Genomic DNA, 22,134 nt, shown 5'->3' with positions numbered 1-22,134 from the left:
CGTCCCTCTCATCGGTTCTCATTCTCCTCGACCTGTCCGCAGCATTTGACACAGTGAGCCACCAGATCCTCCTTGCCACTCTTGCCGAACTTGGCATCGCTGAATCTGCTCTTTCCTGGTTCACATCCTACGTGACGATCCGCACCTATCAAGTGACATGGAATGGCTCCTTGTCCAAACCTTGCAGGCTTGAAACTGGTGTCCCTCAAGGCTCTCTACTGGGGCCTCTTCTGTTCTCCCTCTATACCAGATCTCTGGGCTCGGTAATTGCATCACACGGCTTTTCCTATCACTGCTATGCTGACGACACTCGGCTATTTCTCTCTTTCCCCTCATCTGATAAAGCCCTGATTGCGACATGCATATCGGAATGTCTGGTGGACGTCAGCACCTGGACTACTGCCCATCACCTGAGGCTTAACCTCAACAAAACCGAGCTCCTCCTAATCCCAGGGAGAGATTGCCCACACATGGACTGCCCCTGCCTACCTCCAAGCATTGCTAAAGCCACACTCCCCAGCTCGATCCCTCCGCTCAACTACCTCAGCTGGACGTCTGGTACCGCCATCGCTAAGAGCTAGCAAAGACCGTTCAGCAAAGTCACAACTTTTCTTGGTTCTATGAACATCCTTTCTGTACCGACAGCGATATATTGTTGCACTTCTTATGACAAATGTAGTTATTGTAAGTCGCTTTGGATAAAAGCGTCTGCTAAATGCCCTAAATGTAAATGTAAATGTAATACCAAAAACAACCGGATGAACCAATCTGGTGTGATAAATGGTTGTCATGTATGCTATTTGTTGGAAGACAACTAACCTGACTGGTGTTCTAGGATCTGTGAAGGAAGCTTGGGAGAGAGGAAAAAGATAATGTTCAATGGAATATCAACATCTGTGTATCTGTGTTTGTGTGTGTGTGTGTGTGTGTGTGTGTGTGTGTGTGTGTGTGTGTGTGTGGTGTGTGTGTGTGTGTGTGTGTGTGTGTGTGTGTGTGTGTGTGTGTGTGTGTGTGTGTGTGTGTGTGTGTGTGTGTGTGTGTGTGTCTAAGTATGTGTGTGTCTCTGATATGTAATGTTTTACCTAGTGTGAGTATGCACATCCACAACTTGAAGCAAGGAGAGATGTGTATGATATTAAGACTATATTTGGAACACATAAAACAAGACACTTGCACTTGTCCACATCGATCTTCTCAGACCTGCAGAGGTACTGAGTCCAAAGACGGAGGCGATGGTAGAAGATGTGTGATCATCATCTTTATACCTGTTCTTACTCAAGATACTGTTTGCCTTACATGTGTAATTACAGACATGTATAAGGCCTTATTACTATATGATTCCTATTTTTTTTACTTTTTAGTAGAAGATTCGACCTGTTTGATGCGTAAGTAAATGTCTCATATAGCGTGGACCAGTCCCAGTAAAGTAATATCTATTTGAATGATATTTATTTCTCTTGACCATAAACAACCCAAACAATAAAAGTATAAAAGTGTAAAGTATTTGTCCTTCCTGTTGAAGCAATCATCATGCTGTTGTGAAAGTCACCCGTAGCCTCTGCCGGCATGTGGAGGAGAGAACCAAACACACCAGGACTGTTGACACCAATGACGCTCATGGGAGTCACAGTGAACTCAAAGGGGGCATGTACCAACACACGGGAAGACTTTGGTAATAAAATCCGTTCATCCCGAAAAGTGGGTGTGTATAGCCAGCATGTATTTCAGACGATGCATCATTTTGGCTTAGTCAGACTTGCTTGTGGTACAGTTTGATCGCTTTGTCCGATACGATTGTAACAGTCAGCGGACCAGCACACTCCCGTGGAGAAGGCTGTAGACCACAGCAGATGATGAGGGGCTCGAGTCGGTGTAAACACACGCAGAATCTGGCTCGGACAGGTAAGAATTCTCAATATTCTTATTTTTCACCGCCAGGCAGGATTTTGTTCATTGGCACTACCCGATGAGACCCTGCTCGTTCCCGACGTCATGAGCAGTGGATACGTAAACAAGAGGACGTGATGTGTGTGAAGAGTGTGTGTGTGGAGAGTGTGTGTATGTATGTATGTATGTGTGTGTGCGTGCGTGCGTGCGTGCGTGCGTGCGTGTGTGCGTGCGTGTGTGCGTGCGTGTGTGTGTGCGTGCGTGTGTGTGTGTGTGTGTGTGTGTGTGTGTGTGTGTGTGTGTGTGTGTGTGTAGCTGGCTGTCACCGAGACCTTTACCCTATAAATGAATTTGCACTATAGCATGTGCATCGGCATTATTGGTCCAATGTAATTGTTAGAGGATCAACGATTGGATAAATCCAAATATTATACATCTTATAATTCGAACAAATACATTAGATATCAACCGTCCCAATGCATTGTTGTGGTTGTTTTTAAGAAACGTGTAACTGTGTTTGGTGTGGATCGTGTGCAGCCTGAACGCTGCAGAAAGTGGCAGTGAGCATTGTGCTATTTAGCCTTTAACCGAAACGATGAAAGCCAAAGTATGTATGGGAGGTGATAAATACTGGGGAGTTATGCATCATAACAATAACTTAACTCTGACCAGCGAGCATTCTGGTTCCAGTGGCAGTGGGATGGGCTTCACTAAGCCAGCACTTATTTCCTGTAGTTCAACACACATCAACAAATGCCCTTTTACGTCTCAATAACCGTGGGGATTAAAAATATTCCCGGGATGGATTCACTTGTGGATTGTGCACCTTTTATTCATGAGAAGCGGTGTGATTTAAATTCAGATCGACCATGTTTGTGCTGCAGTCCATAGTTGCAGTACAACAGTAACACAGGATGCCGACTGAGATTAGAAGTGTCATACTTTATTTCCATGTAAGATAAGACATAGGCCTACTATAAGACTACTGCAGCCTATTCTATTAATGGGAATGGTGTGCTCCAGAATAGACTGCCGTGGTGGGAATATGGACCAGAGTATTTAATTAGTCAAGTTCCATGTGGGTCAGAACCCTGTTTCTCCCCTCGTCCCTCGTCTGAGGCCGGATGCTGCCTGCAGAACACAAACATAATCTTGGGTAGGGCTAATACACGTTCACGTCGCCTACACAGTGGCCAAGCATGCGCGCTACCAAACGCACGGGCGGACGCCCACTGTCCACAAATATGCCAGCAATCGCACCGCCTAGTGGACATTATTATGCCTATGGCAGCGATTCCAAACCGGGCCTATGCCAACGATATCTAATCAAGGCCCGGTTAAAACCGGGCCTTGAAATATTTCCAGGAAAAACAAGAAAATAATATGTGTATTTATATATATATATATATGTTATATAAACATATATATTTTTTGTGTGTTTGCATTCGTTTTGGGTTTATTTAAGACTCAGGTGGCTTTTCTTGGGTTTCTCTTATTAAATGTTAAGCTTTTATATTATTGCATTGTTGAAGGGAAACCACCTTAAAAAAACAGCCAATTTCTGAAATTGCTCCTCACTTGTAAATCGCCATAGACCTATGTCATAAAATAGTGTAATGAATTCAGATTACGGACTGTTTTGATTTCTTAACTATTTTAGTCCCTTTATTTCAGAGAACAACAATTCACTGTGAAACTTGATAATCACTTTACAAATATTTAGTAAAAAATAATTTAGTTAAACATTTAGCACGGCTCAGCTCCATATTGATGGATAGCATTTACACTAATATGAAACAAGAAGTAGGCCTAGGAAATTGAAAGGTTGGCTTGCCTCTGCTTTAATGCTCAAATACAGTCAGGAAGGCGGTGGTGTTTACTCTAGTTTGGATAGATGCGGATACGGCGGTGTATACGGTAGTTAGGGTCGTGTGCGCGGATACGGCGGTGTTTACGGTAGTGTGGGTCGTGTGCGTGGATACGGCGGTGTTTACGGTAGTACGGGTGGCGTTTGGGATGCTGAAGTCAGACCATGTGACTGTGCCGACGGCAAAGACCTCCCGTCTGCTTCACCGCAACACCAGAGACCCGGGCCCCGTACCGGCACCGAGCCCGGTGGGATGGAGAACAAACCCGCATCCAACCCGGCCAAGCCGCGGGAGTTGACTCAGAACCCCCTGAAGAAAATTTGGATGCCGTATAAAAATGGCCTTCCAGAAAAACACACCTCTCAAAGAAAGGGTTGGTGCAGAAACGTGGCGTTATTCGCAGATGGCTTTGGGAACCTACCCGCTGGTTCATTTATTGATTGAAGCAGAAGAGTGTCATTCTTTAATGTCCGTGCACTACTTGCTGACCAGGCAGGCACGTTATCATTATTACCTCAGCAACGTAGCGGTAACTTTGCGGTAACTTAGCGGTAACACGGCTCCTACCTTTTCTTATTTTTTTAGCAGAGCAATGTGGCCAATGGCTATTAGTTTAAAATAATGAGGTACAAAGTGCTCCATGCCATTGTTTTTGAATGAGGAGGAATTGGAGCCGGCTGATGTTCAATATTCGAGTCGATCAGCTGTTGGTGAATAGATTCACAGGGCCGATGTATTTTATCCTACTGACTCTTCATCTGCCAACTTATTTCTTCTAATACGCATCAGTAGTAGGCTATTCGTTTATTATACCTCTTCAGAAGTTTGCTGATTAGATACCATTGGCGGTGGAGTCTTTTGATGCTTTTATTTAATAACGCCGAGACGAGCCCATTGCATCTGGACGTAGAAAATAGCTGTTTGCATTGATTCTTGCATTTAGGGAATCCCATTTTCCACAATTCCACAAAGGACCCGACACCATCCCATGCCATAGGGGAGGGAATGATGGTAGCCTTCTCTACCCAATATATGATAACAGCAGTAGAGGGAAGTTCAATATTCAGTTGGTGTGTGGTTAGCCACATTGCTTTTTTAACAGCATTTACAATCGTCCTATCAATCATTTAGGCATTGCAATATGTGTTTGGGTCAAATGTAGATCACCATTGTAAAGTGCAGATCACTTCTGATACCTCATGTTCAAACTATTTTAAATGTATGGCTGTCCTCGAAGATGTTACTGTGATTCAGAACTTTATAATATCTAATCATTCAAAATCCTTTTTAAATTTTGCCAATAACAATAACATCTACGCTGGCACACTAACACCTGTTGGAGTGAGCCTTCAGTCTTGTCTAGTGACTGTTCCCTAATACTGGTTTTAATTCTGTTTCCTCCACAGTATGTATGACAAACTGTCCCACCCTGATCGTGACGGTGGGCCTCCCTGCCAGAGGCAAGACGTACATCTCCAAGAAGCTGACCCGCTATCTCAACTGGATCGGAGTTCCCACCAGAGGTAGAGACCAGACTCTCTTCACACACATCCACCATGCACTAGCCAACCGCCTCAGAACAAAAATGCTTTCATGCATTTTCATAAACTGGATCTAATACAGCTTCATACATTAAATAATGATGTCACTTCCTGGTTGTCTTTTTAAAGAGTTCAACGTGGGACAGTACCGGAGAGATTACATGAAGATCTACAAGTCCTTTGAGTTCTTCCGACCAGACAACGAGGAAGGACTGAAGATCAGACAGTAAGACCCCCCCCCCCCCCCCCGGTTAATGTCTGGCAGACATTTCACCTCAGTGTCGGCTGTGTTTCTGTTCTCAGACACTGTGCCTCAGTGTCTGACGGTGTGTTCCTCACCTGTTCTCAGACACTGTGCCTCAGTGTCTGACGGTGTGTTCCTCACCTGTTCTCAGACACTGTGCCTCGGTGTCTGACGGTGTGTTCCTCACCTGTTCTCAGACACTGTGCCTCAGTGTCTGACGGTGTGTTCCTCACCTGTTCTCAGACACTGTGCCTCGGTGTCTGACGGTGTGTTCCTCACCTGTTCTCAGACACTGTGCCTCGGTGTCTGACGGTGTGTTCCTCACCTGTTCTCAGACACTGTGCCTCGGTGTCTGACGGTGTGTTCCTCACCTGTTCTCATACACTGTGCCTCAGTGTCTGACGGTGTGTTCCTCACCTGTTCTCAGACACTGTGCCTCGGCCGCGCTGAACGACGTGCGACAGTACCTGTCCGATGAAGGTGGACAAGTGGCGGTGAGTCCGGTGGCGCTGGCCTTGTGTTGATGTCTCACAGGGTCAAAACGGGGGAAACACCACAAGCCGCTAACACAAAGGCTCCTGTTGTTGTTGAGTTTATGATTGATCACCGCCATAGTGCTAGATAATTATTACAAAATCCATATGTAACGGTGTGTGTGACGGGGCATGCGGTGGCTTCAGTCCTAGGCAGGCATGAACTCTGATTCATTTCTTGTGGTCCATGTCACACTCAGGTTTTCGATGCGACCAACACGACCAGAGAGAGGAGGATGACCATCTTCCAGTTTGCTAAACAGAATGGCTTTAAGGTAGGGCCCTGGGTTAGGGTAAGCTCACTCTGTCGTGGATTGCTCTTGACAAAGCTTAAAAAGACCATCCTTGTTTTCTTTCTTCTAAGGTATTCTTTGTGGAGTCTGTCTGTGAAGACCCCCATGTCATACAGGAGAACATTGTGGTGAGTGGCTGAGCACGCTTTCCTGTCCTCGCATAACAGTACAGGTCATAAGGAGAATGCAGTGTTTGTCATCTGGATCAGGGATGCTTACTGGACCCACATACCATACTGCTGGACCATCCTGATAACAATAAACCCAAAACTCAGCCGGCTGGTTTTATGGGTGTGTCCATGGTTTTATGGGGGTGTCCCTGGTTGTATCGGTGTGTTCATGGTTTTATGGCTGTGTCCCTGGTTTTATGGCTGTGTCCCTGGTTTTATGGCTGTGTCCCTGGTTTTATGGGTGTGTCCATGGTTTTATGGCTGTGTCCCTGGTTTTATGGATGTGCATCAATCGATTTATGCGGGTGTATCACTGGTTTTATGGGTGTCCCTGGTTGTATGGGTGTGTCCCTGGTTCTATGGATGTGTCCCTGGTTGTATGGGTGTGTCCCTGGTTGTATGGGTGTGTCCCTGGCAGTGTTTCCCACACATTGACGAGACTATGGCGGCCCGCCATAGTCTAATTTCGGCCGCCATAGTCTCTGCGTGCACATGAATTATTATTATTATTAAAAAAAAAAAAAAAAATTTTTTTTTTTTTTTTTTTTTTGCTCAGGCGAAGTTTGAAGACATACCCCCCCCCCCCCCCCCCCCCCCCCCCCCCGTCAACAATCGCTCCATACCCCCCCCCCCCCCCCCCCCCCCGTCAACAATTGCTCCATACCCCCCCCCCCCCCCCCCCTCCCCCCCCCCCCCCCCCCCCGTCAACAATCGCTCCATACCCCCCCCCCCCCCCCCCCCCCCCCGGTCAACAATCGCTCCATACCCCCCGTACCCCGTCAACAATCAACAATCGCCCCATACCAGCCCCCTTCCCCCCCCCCTCCATAGTCTCCAAAATTTCTGTGGGAAACACTGCCTGGTTCTATGGGTGTGTCCTTGGTTCTATGTGTGTGTCCCTGGTTTTATGAGTGTTTTATGGGTGTTTCCCTGGTTCTATGGGTGTGTCCCTGGTTGTATGGGTGTGTCCCTGGTTGTATGGGTGTGTCCATGGTTCTATGGGTGTGTCCCTGGTTTTATGAGTGTTTTATGGGTGTGTCCCTGGTTGTATGGGTGTATCCCTGGTTGTATGGGTGTGTCCCTGGTTGTATGGGTGTGTCCCTGGTTGTATGGGTGTGTCCCTGGTTGTATGGGTGTGTCCCTGGTTGTATGGGTGTGTCCCTGGTTGTATGGGTGTGTCCCTGGTTCTATGGGTGTGTCCCTGGTTCTATGGGTGTGTCCCTGGTTCTATGGGTGTGTCCCTGGTTTTCCTGAGCATGTGTCCTAACCTGTGCCTGTAGCAAGTGAAGCTGGGCAGCCCCGACTACACCAACTGTAACACGGAGGAGGCGGTGTCGGACTTCATGAAGAGGATACAGTGTTATGAGAACTCCTATCAGACCCTGGATGAAGTTCTGGACAGGTAACCAGTGGCAGGAATGCTTTGAGGAAGATGTGGTTGATATGTCCTTGTTCGACCAAATTCTCATTGGTCGGACCATCTATGGTGTTACTAGGAAACTGCTTCTTAATCCATAGTTTTCTGGGGCCGGAGGGACATTTGCAGATTAGGGCTGGAATGTAAAACATCAGAACCGTTTGGTTTATTCGGTTCGAAATAGAGTCGCAGCAATTCTGGTAACCAGTGAAACATCTCAGTCTCAGTCTATCGCTGCCCAGAAGCGCGCTAGACGCACGTTTCTACTATTCTTTAATTTGGTTTGACCCCTTGTTTTGCCGATTCGTCACGGTATTGGCATGCCTTTGTCACGTAAAATGTTTTTATTGGGTAGGTTGTCCTTTTTTCTATTATTATTTTTCGGTTCGACATCTTGGCTCAACATAGTTGGTTCACCTCACAAACCCACTATTAGCACTCCTACTTTATCAAGAAGCTCTACATACTAATAATAACAGGCTGCTTATGTCATATGGTCATTAGAAAATCAATCTTATCTGGCTGTCCGTCACGTTTCTAAGTGCATTTCTTCCGATGCTCTTGAATGCGGTGCATTTAATAGAAACGTTGCATAATTTACAAACCGCCTTTTTTATTTGTATGATGATATGAAGTACCCCCCCTACATTCAAAGCAGCGTTTCTGCATTGGAATTGACGTGACTCGTGTTTCCAATATGGCGCCGCCACACAGCCGCGCTATATCCAGCACTGCTCAACACCCTAGGTTACCTCGCCATTATCATTATATTAAAACTATTTGACTCATTATATTAAACACAGAGCAAGAACTCAAATGGCCCGGGCCGTCGTGGCGCTCCGTGGCTCGTCTGGTGTGCGTCCTGCTTTACATTGAAACTCTGCTGTGACCGGGTCGGACTCTGCTCAAGAGTGGATCCGAAAGCCACTGACTTCCTCAACAAAGCACTTGTTGATGGGTTTAGCTTTTGAAGCGTTGTTCCAGGAAACCGTGGTATCAATAATCAAGTGGTTTAATAGACTTCTAAGACGGGGGCAGATCACCCCGGTTTCACAACTTTGCACTCGCCCAATTTAAGGATGACGGCTAGTCGACTTGCTGAACATTTACTCTGCTAAAAACTACTTTACACCATGTCAAATAAGGTGTCGGTGTGGCAGCGTTTGGTTAAAAAGAAATGAGTCTGCCATCTTGGGTGGACTACCGCCCTAGATATTGGACCGATATCAGGCGAAAGTTATGTTTTGGTATCATGATCTAGTTAATGCTAGCATCTGTAGTGGTTTCAAGAAGCCGGTTAGTAAAGCTCTGAGTTTAAAGTCTAAATATTGTAATCGAAAATGGAATATCGATATGGAACAGTCTTGATTTTGTGCCAAAAGCCTGCCTTCATATCTGATGAGATGTATGATAGGAAATGCTGCATAATTTGTTGACTTTAGTTGTTCCAATGCCCTGAAAAGGATTCTCTAGTTTGATTGGAAAATACATACAAATAAACATATTTTTTGATCATCAATTAAATATTTATTTTGATGATTTGATTGTTGTAAAACCCTGTAACACATCTCTCTGGTGCTGTGCTCCAGGGACTACATTAAGGCCCCGTCCACACGGACAAAAACAATCTTATCCCCTCCGTTTTCCTTGCAGCGTTTCAGGAATTTTTCTATTTTCTCATTTAAGAAACGCATCTAGCTGTAGAAACGCTGTCGTAAATATTCAAGGCCTCTATGTGGCGCTGGTTCTCCACCAAAAAAGAAGAAGACGAGGCGCAGTATGCATATCAAGCCTGCGCACTGTATACAGTTGAGAAGGAGAAAGCAGTTGTTTAACCTTCTAGACTCAGCAGAAAATACTTTTTAATTGACAGTTAGTAATAACATTTGCCAAGGGGCTGTATTTAAAACTACAAAAATAATACAAAACGAATCAAACAAAACAAATAAGACGGAAATCGAACGTTGCCACACGGGGCTTCATTTACTTCATTCCAAGACTTGCGTGGATTTCTTACTGCAATTTCCGTGCGCAAAAAATGGGAAACATGCATACACACAAATGTATGTGTCAATCTAAGCACGATTTCACCAGATTGTCTTTGTACATCCCAATTAATGTGAAATCGAGCGCCCAGGCACGAGACCGAATCTCCGCCCAGTCTCCTCCCTCATTGAATATGCTAATTAGTATAGACAGGCCTGCAGTAGTGCCCTCGTTAGGAGAAAGGACCAAATGGAGAAAGGAAGAAAAGAAACGTTACTGGTGGAGGTGCTGATTTTGGAGGAAGAGGCCAGAAATAAGATCTTGTTTGGCTCTCTTTCCTCCGGAAGCAGCACCAAAACCAAAAAACTGGCTTAAACTGACTTGAATGTTGTCGTTGTTTACCTTTTTATATTCTGGCTATTAACCACTGCCGGGTTCGAATGCTATATCCATTGGGCTGTGCATTGTTGGGTCCGGGGTCTGGGTCGTTTGGAAGGTTCATTACCTCGCGTAATGGCACGCCGTGCCCGTGCACCACATTGTGCAGAACCCCACATGCCTGCTCAATGTGGCACACCTCTTCCAGGGCGGTAGAGCAGCATCCACCCGCTCTGATCAAGGCCGCGCCACCCGCTTTTCAGCCGCCCTATCGCTCTTTCCGCGACTGACCGAGTGCGTGCCTGGGTATACATCTGCTCTCGGTCTATGGGTGGGCGAGGGGGATTATTGCCACATTTTGCGTACGCTTTTATGTTCTCATATATTTGGATGCATGCTGAGGATAGGTTGTTCCCATACACCCAAGGTGTCAATAATATGTATATAATTAGAAAATCGACCGACTGATTCATTGATGGATTGATTTTAAGTAACAACGGCTTATGCTTTTCCACACAACATCAAATAATAATATTGCAGTCAAGAATTTTGCGACAAATGTGTTAAGAGAGATCCATAGGCCCAGATGTCCTGCGTGGTCCTGAAAATTTGTAACGTTTAATAAACAATTCGTCACTGAAAATAATATTTCTGGGGCTTCCAATTCCCTTCTAATTCCAATCGTAATGACAATATAGTTGTATGGGTCTTTTTAAGGGGGGGAGGGGGGGGCGTTTTCTCATTTTTAACCTAGGACCTGGTTTCAAAAGAGCGCGTTTGCAGGCACCGATAACTCTGTGTCCTTCTGGCCGGTCGAACCAAACGTGCGTGACTTCCGCGTTTTTACACACGTAGCCGTGTGATAATTGTCCGACTGCTGTGTTTCTTACCTGTTCCAGGGACCTGTCCTACATTAAGATCATGGACGTGGGTCGGCGCTACCTGGTGAACCGGGTGCTGGACCACATCCAGAGCCGGATCGTCTACTACCTGATGAACATCCACATCACGCCTCGCAGTATCTACCTGTGTCGCCATGGGGAGAGCGAGCTCAACATCAAGGGCCGCATCGGGGGTGACTCAGGCCTCTCTGCCCGGGGGAAAGAGGTACACAGATGGTGTTATAGGGCCCTATAAAGAGGTACACAGATGGTGTTATAGGGCCCTTTAAAGAGGTACACAGATGGTGTTATAGGGCCCTATAAAGAGGTACACAGATGGTGTTATAGGGCCCTTTAAAGAGGTACACATATGGTGTTATAGGGCCCTTTAAAGAGGTACACAGATGGTGTTATAGGGCTCTTTTGAAACAACTGTGTCCTTCCTGATGGGTTTCCATGCATGTTGAATGACTGGGTTATTGTTTTTAAACCACCAGTTCTGTTTTGAGGAGCAGGAAAAGCTTAACCTGCACTTGGCTGGAGTGCGGACCCCCATTTAGCTCTAAACACACTGGGATCCAAAAGCTCGACACCTTTTTAACGTGAGAAGAATTGAACTGAGTAGAATGCCTCGTGATCGTGTTGTTCTCTCTTTTTCCCTCGGGTACAGTTTGCCAAGCTGCTGAGCCAGTTCATCGCGGCGCAGGGCATCAGTGATCTGAAGGTGTGGACCAGCCAGATGAAGAGGACCATCCAGACGGCCGAGGCCCTCGACGTCCCCTACGAACAGTGGAAGGTCCTCAACGAGATCGATGCAGTAAGTGAGCCACCGTCACCATGTCTAGTCACTACTAGACTAGAGCAGAGCTGACCATCGCTAAGGGGTTTAACGAGTGAGTGTCGTGACATATTTAGTTGTTCAATCACAATTGTTCACTGTCCTTTCGGTCCCTTCGCTTCAAAAATAAAAGGCAGGGATCGTCCGTCTTGGCTTCGTGGTATTTATTTAACCGAAAGCAAAAAGGAAACATGAGGATCAACATAAACCTTTTTCACATATATCAAAAGAGCTGTCACTGAGCGGTTTAAAAACTGTACCGCTTCCCGTCTGCCTATTCACCTGTGGCTCTTCTCCTAAATACCCACAGGTGCGCTTCATTCCTCCAAATACGGCGTCCCCAACATGTCAAATGCAAAATATGTTTTTACTAAATGAAAACAGATAAAACAAACATTTAAGTCAAATAACCAAGCCCAAACCATCTTGTATATTAATTAATAAATCAAACATCATATCAAACCAAAAATGGCTCTAACAAGTGAGTGTTGTGTGTGTGTGTGTGTGTCTCCCCAGGGTGTGTGTGAGGAGATGATGTATGAGGAGATCCAGGAGAGCCATCCTCTGGAGTTTGCCCTGAGGGACCAGGACAAATACCGCTACCGCTACCCTAAAGGAGAGGTGGGACATACTCTTATCACTTCAACTCGTTTATTGTCAAAGGTTTGCCCTTTGCACACACAAGGTATACGCCCTTGTTGTTGTGAAAGGGAATGAGTAGTTGTGAATGAATTGTCGTCTTTGGTGTGCCTTAGGGTGTGTGATATTAACGCAAGGCAAGGTTATATATGTAGCACCATTGAAACACAAGGTAACAGGGGAAATACAAATATAAGATGGTAAGAGAATACATTTAAATTAAAAATTAATGAAAGCTGCAGCAAATGCCTGAAGTGTTGAGGCAGACTTTGCATGTTTAAATGTGTACACCAGATCGACCGGGCCATTCAGTACCGCGATTTTTCATTATTTTAATGACTCAATTGAATAGGTGGTTTTAAATCGAGTGGCATATGGAGGCGCACTCGATAAGGAAAGCTGACGCCTTATTGGCACATTGATATCGATGACACACGATGACATTGCACCCATCCCAACTGTAACCATTCCTGTGAGGAATGGTCGACTCCTCACAGGACTGTGAAACAGTTCCGATTGTAGTTGTAACGTTTAATATCCATCTGTCTGTCTGTAACCCTGATCCCCTCCAGTCGCATGGGTCTTTCTGTCTGTCTGTAACCCTACCCCTCCAGTCGCATGGGTCCGTCTGTCTGTCTGTAACCCTACCCCTCCAGTCGCATGGGTCTGTCTGTCTGTCTGTAACCCTACCCCTCCAGTCGCATGGGTCTGTCTGTCTGTCTGTAACCCTACCCCTCCAGTCGCATGGGTCCGTCTGTCTGTCTGTAACCCTACCCCTCCAGTCGTATGGGTCTGTCTGTAATCATGACCCCTGACCTCTCCACTCCAGTCCTATGAAGACCTGGTGCAGCGTCTGGAGCCGGCCATCATGGAGCTGGAGAGGCAGGAGAACGTTCTGGTCATCTGTCACCAGGCCGTCATGCGCTGCCTGCTCGCCTACTTTCTGGACAAGACGGCAGGTCAGGACTCTGACACTTAGAGTGCACACCGTTTGCATCTTCTTTCTTATAGCGCTGTTTGCCCAGACCCTATTTCCTTTTGGTCTGTTAAAAGGTATTAATATATTAAAACCACTAAGCAGGGGTTGCCTACTGGACAATATTATTCAAAGCATCTTTAACTGGGAATGAAGAAGTGGAAACCATTTTGGATTAAGTTGTTTCATTCATTAAACTCTACTGTTCTTTTGTTTTGAACTAGAAGAGTTGCCATACCTGAAGTGCCCGCTGCACACTGTGCTCAAACTAACACCAGTTGCCTACGGTAAGACTTTGTTTTCTGCGCAGAATTGTATTTTCATATATTTCTATTGTGCAGCCCTTGTTCTGACTCTTGTCCCCTCAGGTTGTAAAGTGGAGTCCATCTGCCTCAGTGCGGAGGCAGTCAACACCCACAGAGAGAGACCAGAGGTGGGTTATACAATATATTAGGGCCTACACTAAACTCTTATTTTGCAAACTTAAGGGATGGGGATTTGCTGTGACAAAGGAGGGACAAATGCAGCAAGCAGCTGTCAAAATAAACACTACACATGTTTTAGATGGAGTAATTCTTAGATTGAAAATAAATTGTAGCCAGGCAGATTAATCAAATGTAGAATGTCCTAGTGTTGGACTAAGGGGCTAATCTCACACAGAAGGGGACGCAACAGACTCTAGCTCAGAGGTGCTTGGACTATAGTGCCACTTCAATTGCTTTACTGTTAAAAATTGAGTCAACGCTGAGCTCTTAACGATGGCTTTAAATAATTTTTCGAAGAAACTATCGAAATCCAACGGGGAATAACGGGGCTTTGTTAATTGTCTAAGCAGGCAGAATACATGGTAATGCCGGTGCTTTTTTTTTTGGGCAGTAGAGTTTTATAACACAATTGTATTATATCCTTCAAAGTCAAGTAACGATCCATTTCACATTGCACATATTGTGTCCTAGTGGTCCCGGCATGCAGTGTAGACGTCTTGCCTCCGATGTGTTGGTTGACCCCCTTCCCCTGTGTTCTCTGTATGTTATCTCTATCGCTGTACAGAACGTAGAGGTGTCGCGGAGGTCAAAGGAGGCTTTGCTTACAGTGCCAGCTCACCAGTGACAGTGTGTTCCTCCCCGCTTCGCCCCACCCCACCCCTTTACCCCACCCACCCCCCCGCCACGCTTACACCGCCAGATACCAACCAATCAGCACCTAGCATTCTGTTCTGCTTTCTTCAGATTGACCGAAATCAACACTTTCCACTGCTTGACGACTTGGTGGAAATTAACTGGAATCCAGTTTAATTTAGAAAAATGAGCCCATTGGTTGTAATTTTGGTAATCTCATTTTCTGAGAATGATTACATTTGTTTTGGTGGGAGAGTCAGCCCCGTTTACTAAATATTAAGTTAAACTCCAGAACATGTTGAAATATCACACGTTCAAATGTACATAATCGTAGCTTACATTCATCTATATTTGTTTTTCAGGGTTTTAAACATGGTTTTGTTTATTTGCAACTGTGTGCTAGAGTCAAAAAACAGCTCGTCTTTGCACCTTTTTGCACATGAAGATCGTATTTCTTTCCTTAATAATAACTATAGTTGTAGTAATAATAATATTGTGAAAGACCATTGGTAAAACTGAAGTACATTTTTCCATGTTTCCTGTCTTTGAATAATGACCGCTGGATGGCCGATGGATGAATGCCTATGTACCGTCCTGATGAATAAACCACGCCTTAACTTGGTCTTTATTTCAAAACCACAATTGTTTCTTGCTTCTTCTAGATTAGAGAAAACCCCAAAGGACCGTTTGCAAATGATAGTGTTGTGAACCTATGATTATGGAGGAAAGTATAACGGCTACTGCACTTGTATCCGGCCATAACATAACACTGTTCCACCAGTTTCATGAAGGAAAACATTTGCAGTCCCATTGACAGCTTTTCAACTAGAATCTAGACAAAATAAAATGTATAAAGCTATTATTCTCAAAACCACTTGATATAAAGGGCATTTTACAGAGGAAACAGGCTGATGTCTTTCTCTGACAATACTCGGCCCGGTCGACAAATAGACCCGAGTAGATCTCACTCGCATGTGTTCCTCTTTTCAGAATGTAAATGTCCATCGTACAACTGAAGACGCCTTGAGGACCCTCCCTGATCACTTCTGATGGGACCCCTCTGATTGTTAGGGGTTAACGCTCAGCCCTACCGTCCCCTCTCGCCCCGACACCACCACAGCCTGCCACAACCTGCCACAACCGGCATCGAACGTGACCCTCTGATCCGCGTGGCCCTCCCTCCTCCTCCACAACACCCCTTCCACTGCTATTAAAAATAAGTTTTGGTGAAGGAAAGCTCTGAAGAACACGGTGCGCTACCCCTGAGAAAGGTTCTGGACCTCATCGAAGCTCGCCTTGATGTAAACAGGAACGGCGGATAGTGTCCGACACTTTTGTCTGAAGGTTAATTTAACAGTTTGTACTGCGACATGTTTCTTGTTCACTGACTCGTGTGATTTCTACTGAAATTGATGTTCATAACAATCAGGAAGATGTTTCTGATGTGTTTAAGGTTTTAAACCTACAGTCAAAATTGTTATAGACCAGTAGTCCTATAGTTTGACTGCAGTGATTCCAATGTGAAAACTAATTAATATATATTTGAATGGATTTTATGAGAACATGAATACTGCACAGCTACCGATGTCCATCCTGTTCCTTTAATGGAGGTGGATTTTGAGGATCCAACTGAATGAATGAATTCAAACACATGGATATTGCCTTTCACGTCGTTTTTGTAAAGAACTCATCCATATTCCTAAAGGCATTTTAAATTTTCTGAAGGAGCTGACCTGTTGCTTTCAATGTAGATTGATGTGTTTAAATGTATGCCCTGACCTCATGCAACATAATAAAGTGATATTTTTGTATACGCAGGCTAGGGGCTGAGTCCAACTTTAATTTAGTGTTACTGTTCTCCAAATGTTCTTCCTTGTATTCCAGATGCTGAATTTAGCATTCCACACCATCTGAATGTTGTGTATCTGAACATTTTACGATATTTCTTTGCTGAATCAGGACTGGTAACAATAGATGGAAACATGCATTCTTGCATACATAATCTGCATACACCTGCCTGTCCCCACCTGGCTGCTGTTGAAATGCTTTGTGAAGGTGCTTAGACAGGTCGGACTGACTTAAGTCCTTGCTGTCATGTAAAAATGTTTTTAATAATTCATGAAGCATAAACTCAAAAAAATGCACTAGCTAAAAATGAAAAGGTACAATAGTTTATGAAAAGTAGATGTTACTTTGCTGAATATAGGTAAAATACTCCCTTTAAATTAGTTCAGCCATTCCCAACCTGTAGTGGCTTAAGGTATTTGTTCCCCTAAAAATGCATTTTATAAATACAATGAATGGTATTTTTCAGATAAACTGCCTAATTGCTGTAATATTTATAGGTATCCTAAGTATGGCTCCTTTCGATAATTGGGTTATGGTCAGGTTCATTGTAGCACATTTAAGTTGGCTGCTTACACTTCTGTGATGGAAAGTGGGCCTCAAGATGAAAGAGGTTGGGAATCCGTGTGGTTCGCACAGAAACTCTTGTTCTTGCTCTTACTCCCACACCTGAAATAACATTGGCAACGCAGACACAAAAACAACATTGGCTTCAGAAGAAGCCAGGATGTATGGTTTACTTGGACAAGCTCCACAACACAGATCTGTCTTTTCTTAGGCAGGATAATGAAGAGGTCATGCAGAAGCTATAAACAACCGTTTTTATTGTTTATCATCCATATTAATATCATTCTATATATTCTATCCATTTTATATAATGCTTGGCACATTGAGCCCCTTTTGGAAATGTTGGGCAAGTGTTTTTGAGAGACAGAAGAAATATTGGGACAAATGAGACCGTAGAAAGGTACATTAAACCGTTAATACAAAAGATTTGAGGTTGTAATTTGGGACCACATTATTCTCAGCACCCCCTGTTTCCAGGGATATCAACCAATCTAACACTTTTAAGGACCCGCCTCGGAGTGGGGATTTGTTCTACAGTTGCAGAATTGCAATGCAACCTGCTCAACATGTTGGTTATCTACAGGGGCTGATACTCATGGTGGACAGGTGGATGCTGGAGACGAGATTCAAAGCGCCGCACTGCAAGACTGGATGATGGTGCTGTGATGGTGGTTCCTCTTGTTCTGCAGGGCCATGGCATGGAATCCCTTTGATTTTAACCAGAGCCGTGGAAGGACAGCTTCAGAACTGATGAGAAGAACAGAGTGGACAAATATGTTGTATAGACCATCTTCATGAGGAGTTTTTTTTTTTTTTTTTATCAACTACATTCAAATAAAAATTAATAAATCAATGCATTGATAACTCATGAAGAAAAACTTTTGCAGTACCATTGACAGCTTTTCAACTAGAATCGAGACAAAATAAAATGTATAAATCTATTTTTCTCAAAACCACTTGATATAAAGGGTCTTTTACAGAGGAAACAGGTACTGGGCTGATGTCTTTCTCTGATATACAAGCCTTACTCGGCCCGGTCGATAAATAGACCTGAGAAGATCTCACACGCTTGTGTTCCTCTTTTCAGAATGTAAATGTCCATCGTACAACTGAAGACGCCTTGAGGACCCTCCCTGATCACTTCTGATCGGACCCCTCTGATTGTTAGGGGTTAACGCTCAGCCCTACCGTCCCCTCTCGCCCCGACACCACCACAGCCTGCCACAACCGGCATCGAACGTGACCCTCTGATCCGCGTGGCCCTCCCTCCTCCTCCACAACACCCCTTCCACTGCTATTAAAAATACGTTTTGGTGAAGGAAAGCTCTGAAGAACACGGTGCGCTACCCCTGAGAAAGGTTCTGGACCTCATCGATGCTCGCCTTGATGTAAACAGGAACGGCGGATAGTGTCTGACACTTTTGTCACAGTGGTTGACAGTTACCGAATGAAACCTAATTTACAAGCCAAATACATGGCGATTCATTTACTCAGCATTGGGTCCCCAGTGGGAGACGAACCCCTAAGCCTGGCAGTTTTAATGCAAGGCTCAACCAATGAACATCTGAAAGGTGTGTAACCCTCTTAAGAAGTATCCTACTATAGAACTAAAATAAATCGATCTCAAATCGTACGTTTCTGAGGAACTCCTCTGCGACGACTCTGGCCCTGGCGTTAACGGACAGCTTCATCTCGCTGATCTCCTTGTCGATCTCCTCCATGAAGTTGATGACAAAGTCCACCAGCTTGTGCTTGTACATCTGCTCCGTGTGGAAGTTGGTGATGAGGAAGCTGATGTCATATCCCTGACAGGGACAGAGAAATGCAGAAGAGAACCAAACAATCAGTCTCACTAAATGGTGCGCAATGAAGGCAATCTATTCCATTGAGGCCAAAACACCCGCACACACTTTATTGTGCTTCATTTGTTAAAATTTGATAGACTGAAGAAAGGATTTTCTGAGTTTCCCTTACAGGGTTAATAAGGGTTATCTCAATTCAAGGCATTGGTATGCAAGAAAATGTTTTTTGTGTAAGGTTTTTTGCATGTTTCCAAAGTTTAAATGAAGTTTAAGATATACTACCATAGGGCTTAGCCCTTATATTTTAATATTCAGATATTCGTTCATTAGGTCAGTATTCAAAATTCAATTCAGTAGTCGGATAACTGTTTGTATTTCTATTGTAATGTTTGTACCTTACCCTAACCCATCAATGCATATTTTGGACCTGTGGGTAGAAGGCTAAATTCAATTTAATCTGAACATCCAAGAGATCAGGGGGCTGGACGTCAAGAACGCGTCAAGTCAACGCTTCAGTTGGGGGCCAGCCAGCATCAGAATTGCCATACATGGGATGATCGGAAAATCATTCTTTAGTTTTGGATAGTGGCCTATAGCACTGGCCTGCTCCGAGGTTGATTCAAAACTTTGCACAATATTCAGACTTGCTGCCTACTCTCAGACTTTTGAAACTGTGTGTGATATTGTTTATTTTCTACTTTGTGTTATTAAAATAACCTTTTGTTTTATCAATTAAAGCACTTTAGAAAACGAGCCATGATAAAAACGTGATTCTGCAGCAGTGGCTCCGCCCATTACGTTGACAGGCAGTGAAGACAAGCACTATGGACATTTATTCACTGAAGCGTGGAATTATGTTTTGTATCCTGCATCGTATTTTCATTTAAAGTCACCACCTCCAGACAGCAAAACGCCGTTCTTCAACTCTCACCTCCACTGACTTCCTTCTCAGGATGAAGAAGTTCTCCGCTCTCATCATCATGAAGCGCATGAACTTGTGGCAGAGGATCTTCTCGATCTCATCCGCCTGGGCACAACAGAGAACACGTTTCTGTTATTGACTGAGGTCAGGGTTTTGGTCCATGTCAACAACAATAGCCATCCACACTGTGTTGCCAGATTGGGCGGGAAATCTTTCCCAATCTGGCAACCCACACACATCCATGTTGAGGAAGTAGTAGTTTGTTTGTGACCTGCTTGACCGCGATGCTGACTCTCACGGAGTTGATGGAGCCCTCAATGAGGACCTTCTCCTTTTCGTTGCGACTGATCATCACCGGCTGGAGCAGAAGCTCCTTGCTACTTCTGTGAAGAGGAATTATTCAATTATAAGGTGAAACAAACAACATGTGCAAAAACTACACTTCCGTAAGGTTTCGAAAAAGTATTTTTTCCTTGTTGTATTCAGTAATAGTAACTTTAGAGGAAGTCAATAAAATGGGTGCATAATACGTTTACTTGACCCAGCTGTCAGTGGCTTGTCCCAGCTCGTACCATTCTTTGCATTATAGGATTTCTAATGCATGTCTGAACAAGTCCAACAACTTGAAGACAGAGGCTTTGGGTCTGAGCCCACCAATCTATCTTCTGATTGAAGCAGTTAAAGACTGAAACTATCTCTAAATAGTTTGGGCTCTTCTGTGAATCATGACAAATACGGTAATCATTTGTAATGGTAATGGCAATTGATCCTTGACAAAACAAAAAAATAAATATATATACCTATATAAATATACGGATAACTGCTAAAGCCTAGTGTGCATTTGAACAGAAGAAAACCCCATCCACTGAAGACAATCTTACAGAGCGTGAACTTTCCCGACCCTAAACCTACCTAACCTCCACCTCGGGCTTGTTGTGCCGCTCCACCACCTGGGAGGAGAAGTTCTCCAGGCAGAGGGCCGCCTGCAGGGTGGCCCTCACGGCGTTCAGGTAGGGCCGCAAGGTGGCTGTCTGAGGAGCATGACATCAACAACATCAGAACGGTCTGAGTAGCTCCTCTTGAGGGATTTGTTCTCCCTCCATCGGGTCGGAGGCGCAGGCTGCCCAGGGTTAGGTAAAATACGTATAACATTTTCCTAGGAATTCCTAGTGCACTTAACAAGTGTAGCAACTTGACGGCACTCTCAAACAGCCTTAAAGCATTTTATTTTTTAAAGAATTCAAATGGAATAGACTTTTATTTTATTTTATTTGTTGTATTTGGTCAGGTTGTTTTGTCTCATGTATTTTACATTATGTTCGTTTCCTTACCACTTCTGCAAACCGAATTTCCCTTTCGGGACAGATAAAGTATTGAACTGTACAGAACTGAACTGAACAGACTGAACGCCTTAAGAGTAAAGTTACACATTGGTTCTGTTCCTTCATAGCCTATCTCAAATCACTGTAAGTCACAATAGATCAAATATTCTACTAAATTAGCACTAGTAAAATAGTGAGAAAACAAAAAATGGCAAATGCATGCAAACTGGAGCACAGCATCCTTAAACTGACGAGTTTAACTCGATACTCTTAAATCAATATGAAACGAGGAGAACACATGAAGACTTTAACACTATATGGACAGATGTGGTCAGCTGAGGATGTCAACGGTAAGCCTTGAGAAACAATCCGCCTAACATGATGTTTTAGCAATGTTAAATAAATCACTGGACATTAATGCAAGATAAATGTTAAGATGTGCCTATTGCTGGAATATGAACATTATTTTGACACTATTATTATTGTGCTAGTCTTACCATTTCTGTGCTGTAGAAGGCGGAAATGATTCTGCCACGCCTGGGACTGCGCTTCCTCCTACAGTTTGACAACAGTATAAACATAGGACGCGCTCGATTTGGCTCACCGCTCGTTTCAACACAACTGTCGGAGGCGGTTACGTTGAAACATATTATAAGCCCCGCCTGTTTGGCTTAAATTGTCAGCAAAACCAACACCACTCGAGACGAGTCCATTGCATTGTAGGATGTGGATATCTGCTTCACGTTAAATAAAACATATTGAAATCCATAAGCATGATTATAACGAATATATCATTTATATAAACGTATAATAATATAGAGAACAAAGCAATACATCGTAATGTATAGGGATACATTTATTTAAATAACAGCCGAACACGTATAATGGTCTCTACTGAGGATACCAT

At 44.2% G+C, this 22,134-nt stretch overlaps 2 protein-coding genes across 7 annotated transcripts; one reads left to right on the top strand and one right to left on the bottom strand.

Moving 5' to 3' along the window:
- The first annotated feature begins 1,655 nt into the window (after nucleotides 1–1,655).
- pfkfb4a (6-phosphofructo-2-kinase/fructose-2,6-biphosphatase 4a) lies at nucleotides 1,656–17,554 on the top strand. 6 transcript variants are annotated; one of them, XM_056580109.1, is made up of 14 exons: nucleotides 1,656–1,902; nucleotides 5,162–5,278; nucleotides 5,426–5,522; nucleotides 5,968–6,034; nucleotides 6,274–6,348; nucleotides 6,438–6,494; nucleotides 7,817–7,938; nucleotides 11,217–11,424; nucleotides 11,869–12,015; nucleotides 12,553–12,657; nucleotides 13,505–13,634; nucleotides 13,876–13,938; nucleotides 14,020–14,084; nucleotides 15,760–17,554. In XM_056580109.1, the coding sequence occupies exons 1-14, from the start codon at nucleotides 1,851–1,853 to the stop codon at nucleotides 15,817–15,819; spliced, it is 1,365 nt and encodes a 454-aa protein (XP_056436084.1). In that variant the 5' UTR covers nucleotides 1,656–1,850; the 3' UTR covers nucleotides 15,820–17,554. The 6 variants fall into 6 exon arrangements, with proteins under 6 accessions (XP_056436084.1, XP_056435920.1, XP_056436005.1 ...); XM_056579945.1 differs by lacking the exon at nucleotides 15,760–17,554 and adding an exon at nucleotides 14,881–15,701 and having other exon boundaries at nucleotides 1,658–1,902; XM_056580030.1 differs by lacking the exon at nucleotides 15,760–17,554 and adding an exon at nucleotides 14,702–14,790 and having other exon boundaries at nucleotides 1,658–1,902.
- On the bottom strand, nucleotides 17,349–21,851 carry LOC130373748 (actin-related protein 2/3 complex subunit 4-like). The gene is made up of 6 exons (XM_056580410.1): nucleotides 21,725–21,851; nucleotides 20,818–20,936; nucleotides 20,177–20,288; nucleotides 19,915–20,010; nucleotides 18,816–18,986; nucleotides 17,349–17,928 (listed from the first exon to the last, which is right to left on the bottom strand). The coding sequence occupies exons 1-6, from the start codon at nucleotides 21,806–21,808 to the stop codon at nucleotides 17,923–17,925; spliced, it is 588 nt and encodes a 195-aa protein (XP_056436385.1). The 5' UTR covers nucleotides 21,809–21,851; the 3' UTR covers nucleotides 17,349–17,922.
- Between the last annotated feature and the right edge of the window lie 283 nt (nucleotides 21,852–22,134).

This window comes from Gadus chalcogrammus, chromosome 1, assembly GCF_026213295.1.
Source record: "Gadus chalcogrammus isolate NIFS_2021 chromosome 1, NIFS_Gcha_1.0, whole genome shotgun sequence".
NCBI lineage: Eukaryota > Metazoa > Chordata > Actinopteri > Gadiformes > Gadidae > Gadus > Gadus chalcogrammus.
The sequence above is the reverse complement of the archived record's forward strand: the minus strand, read 5'-3'. Positions and strand labels throughout refer to the sequence as shown.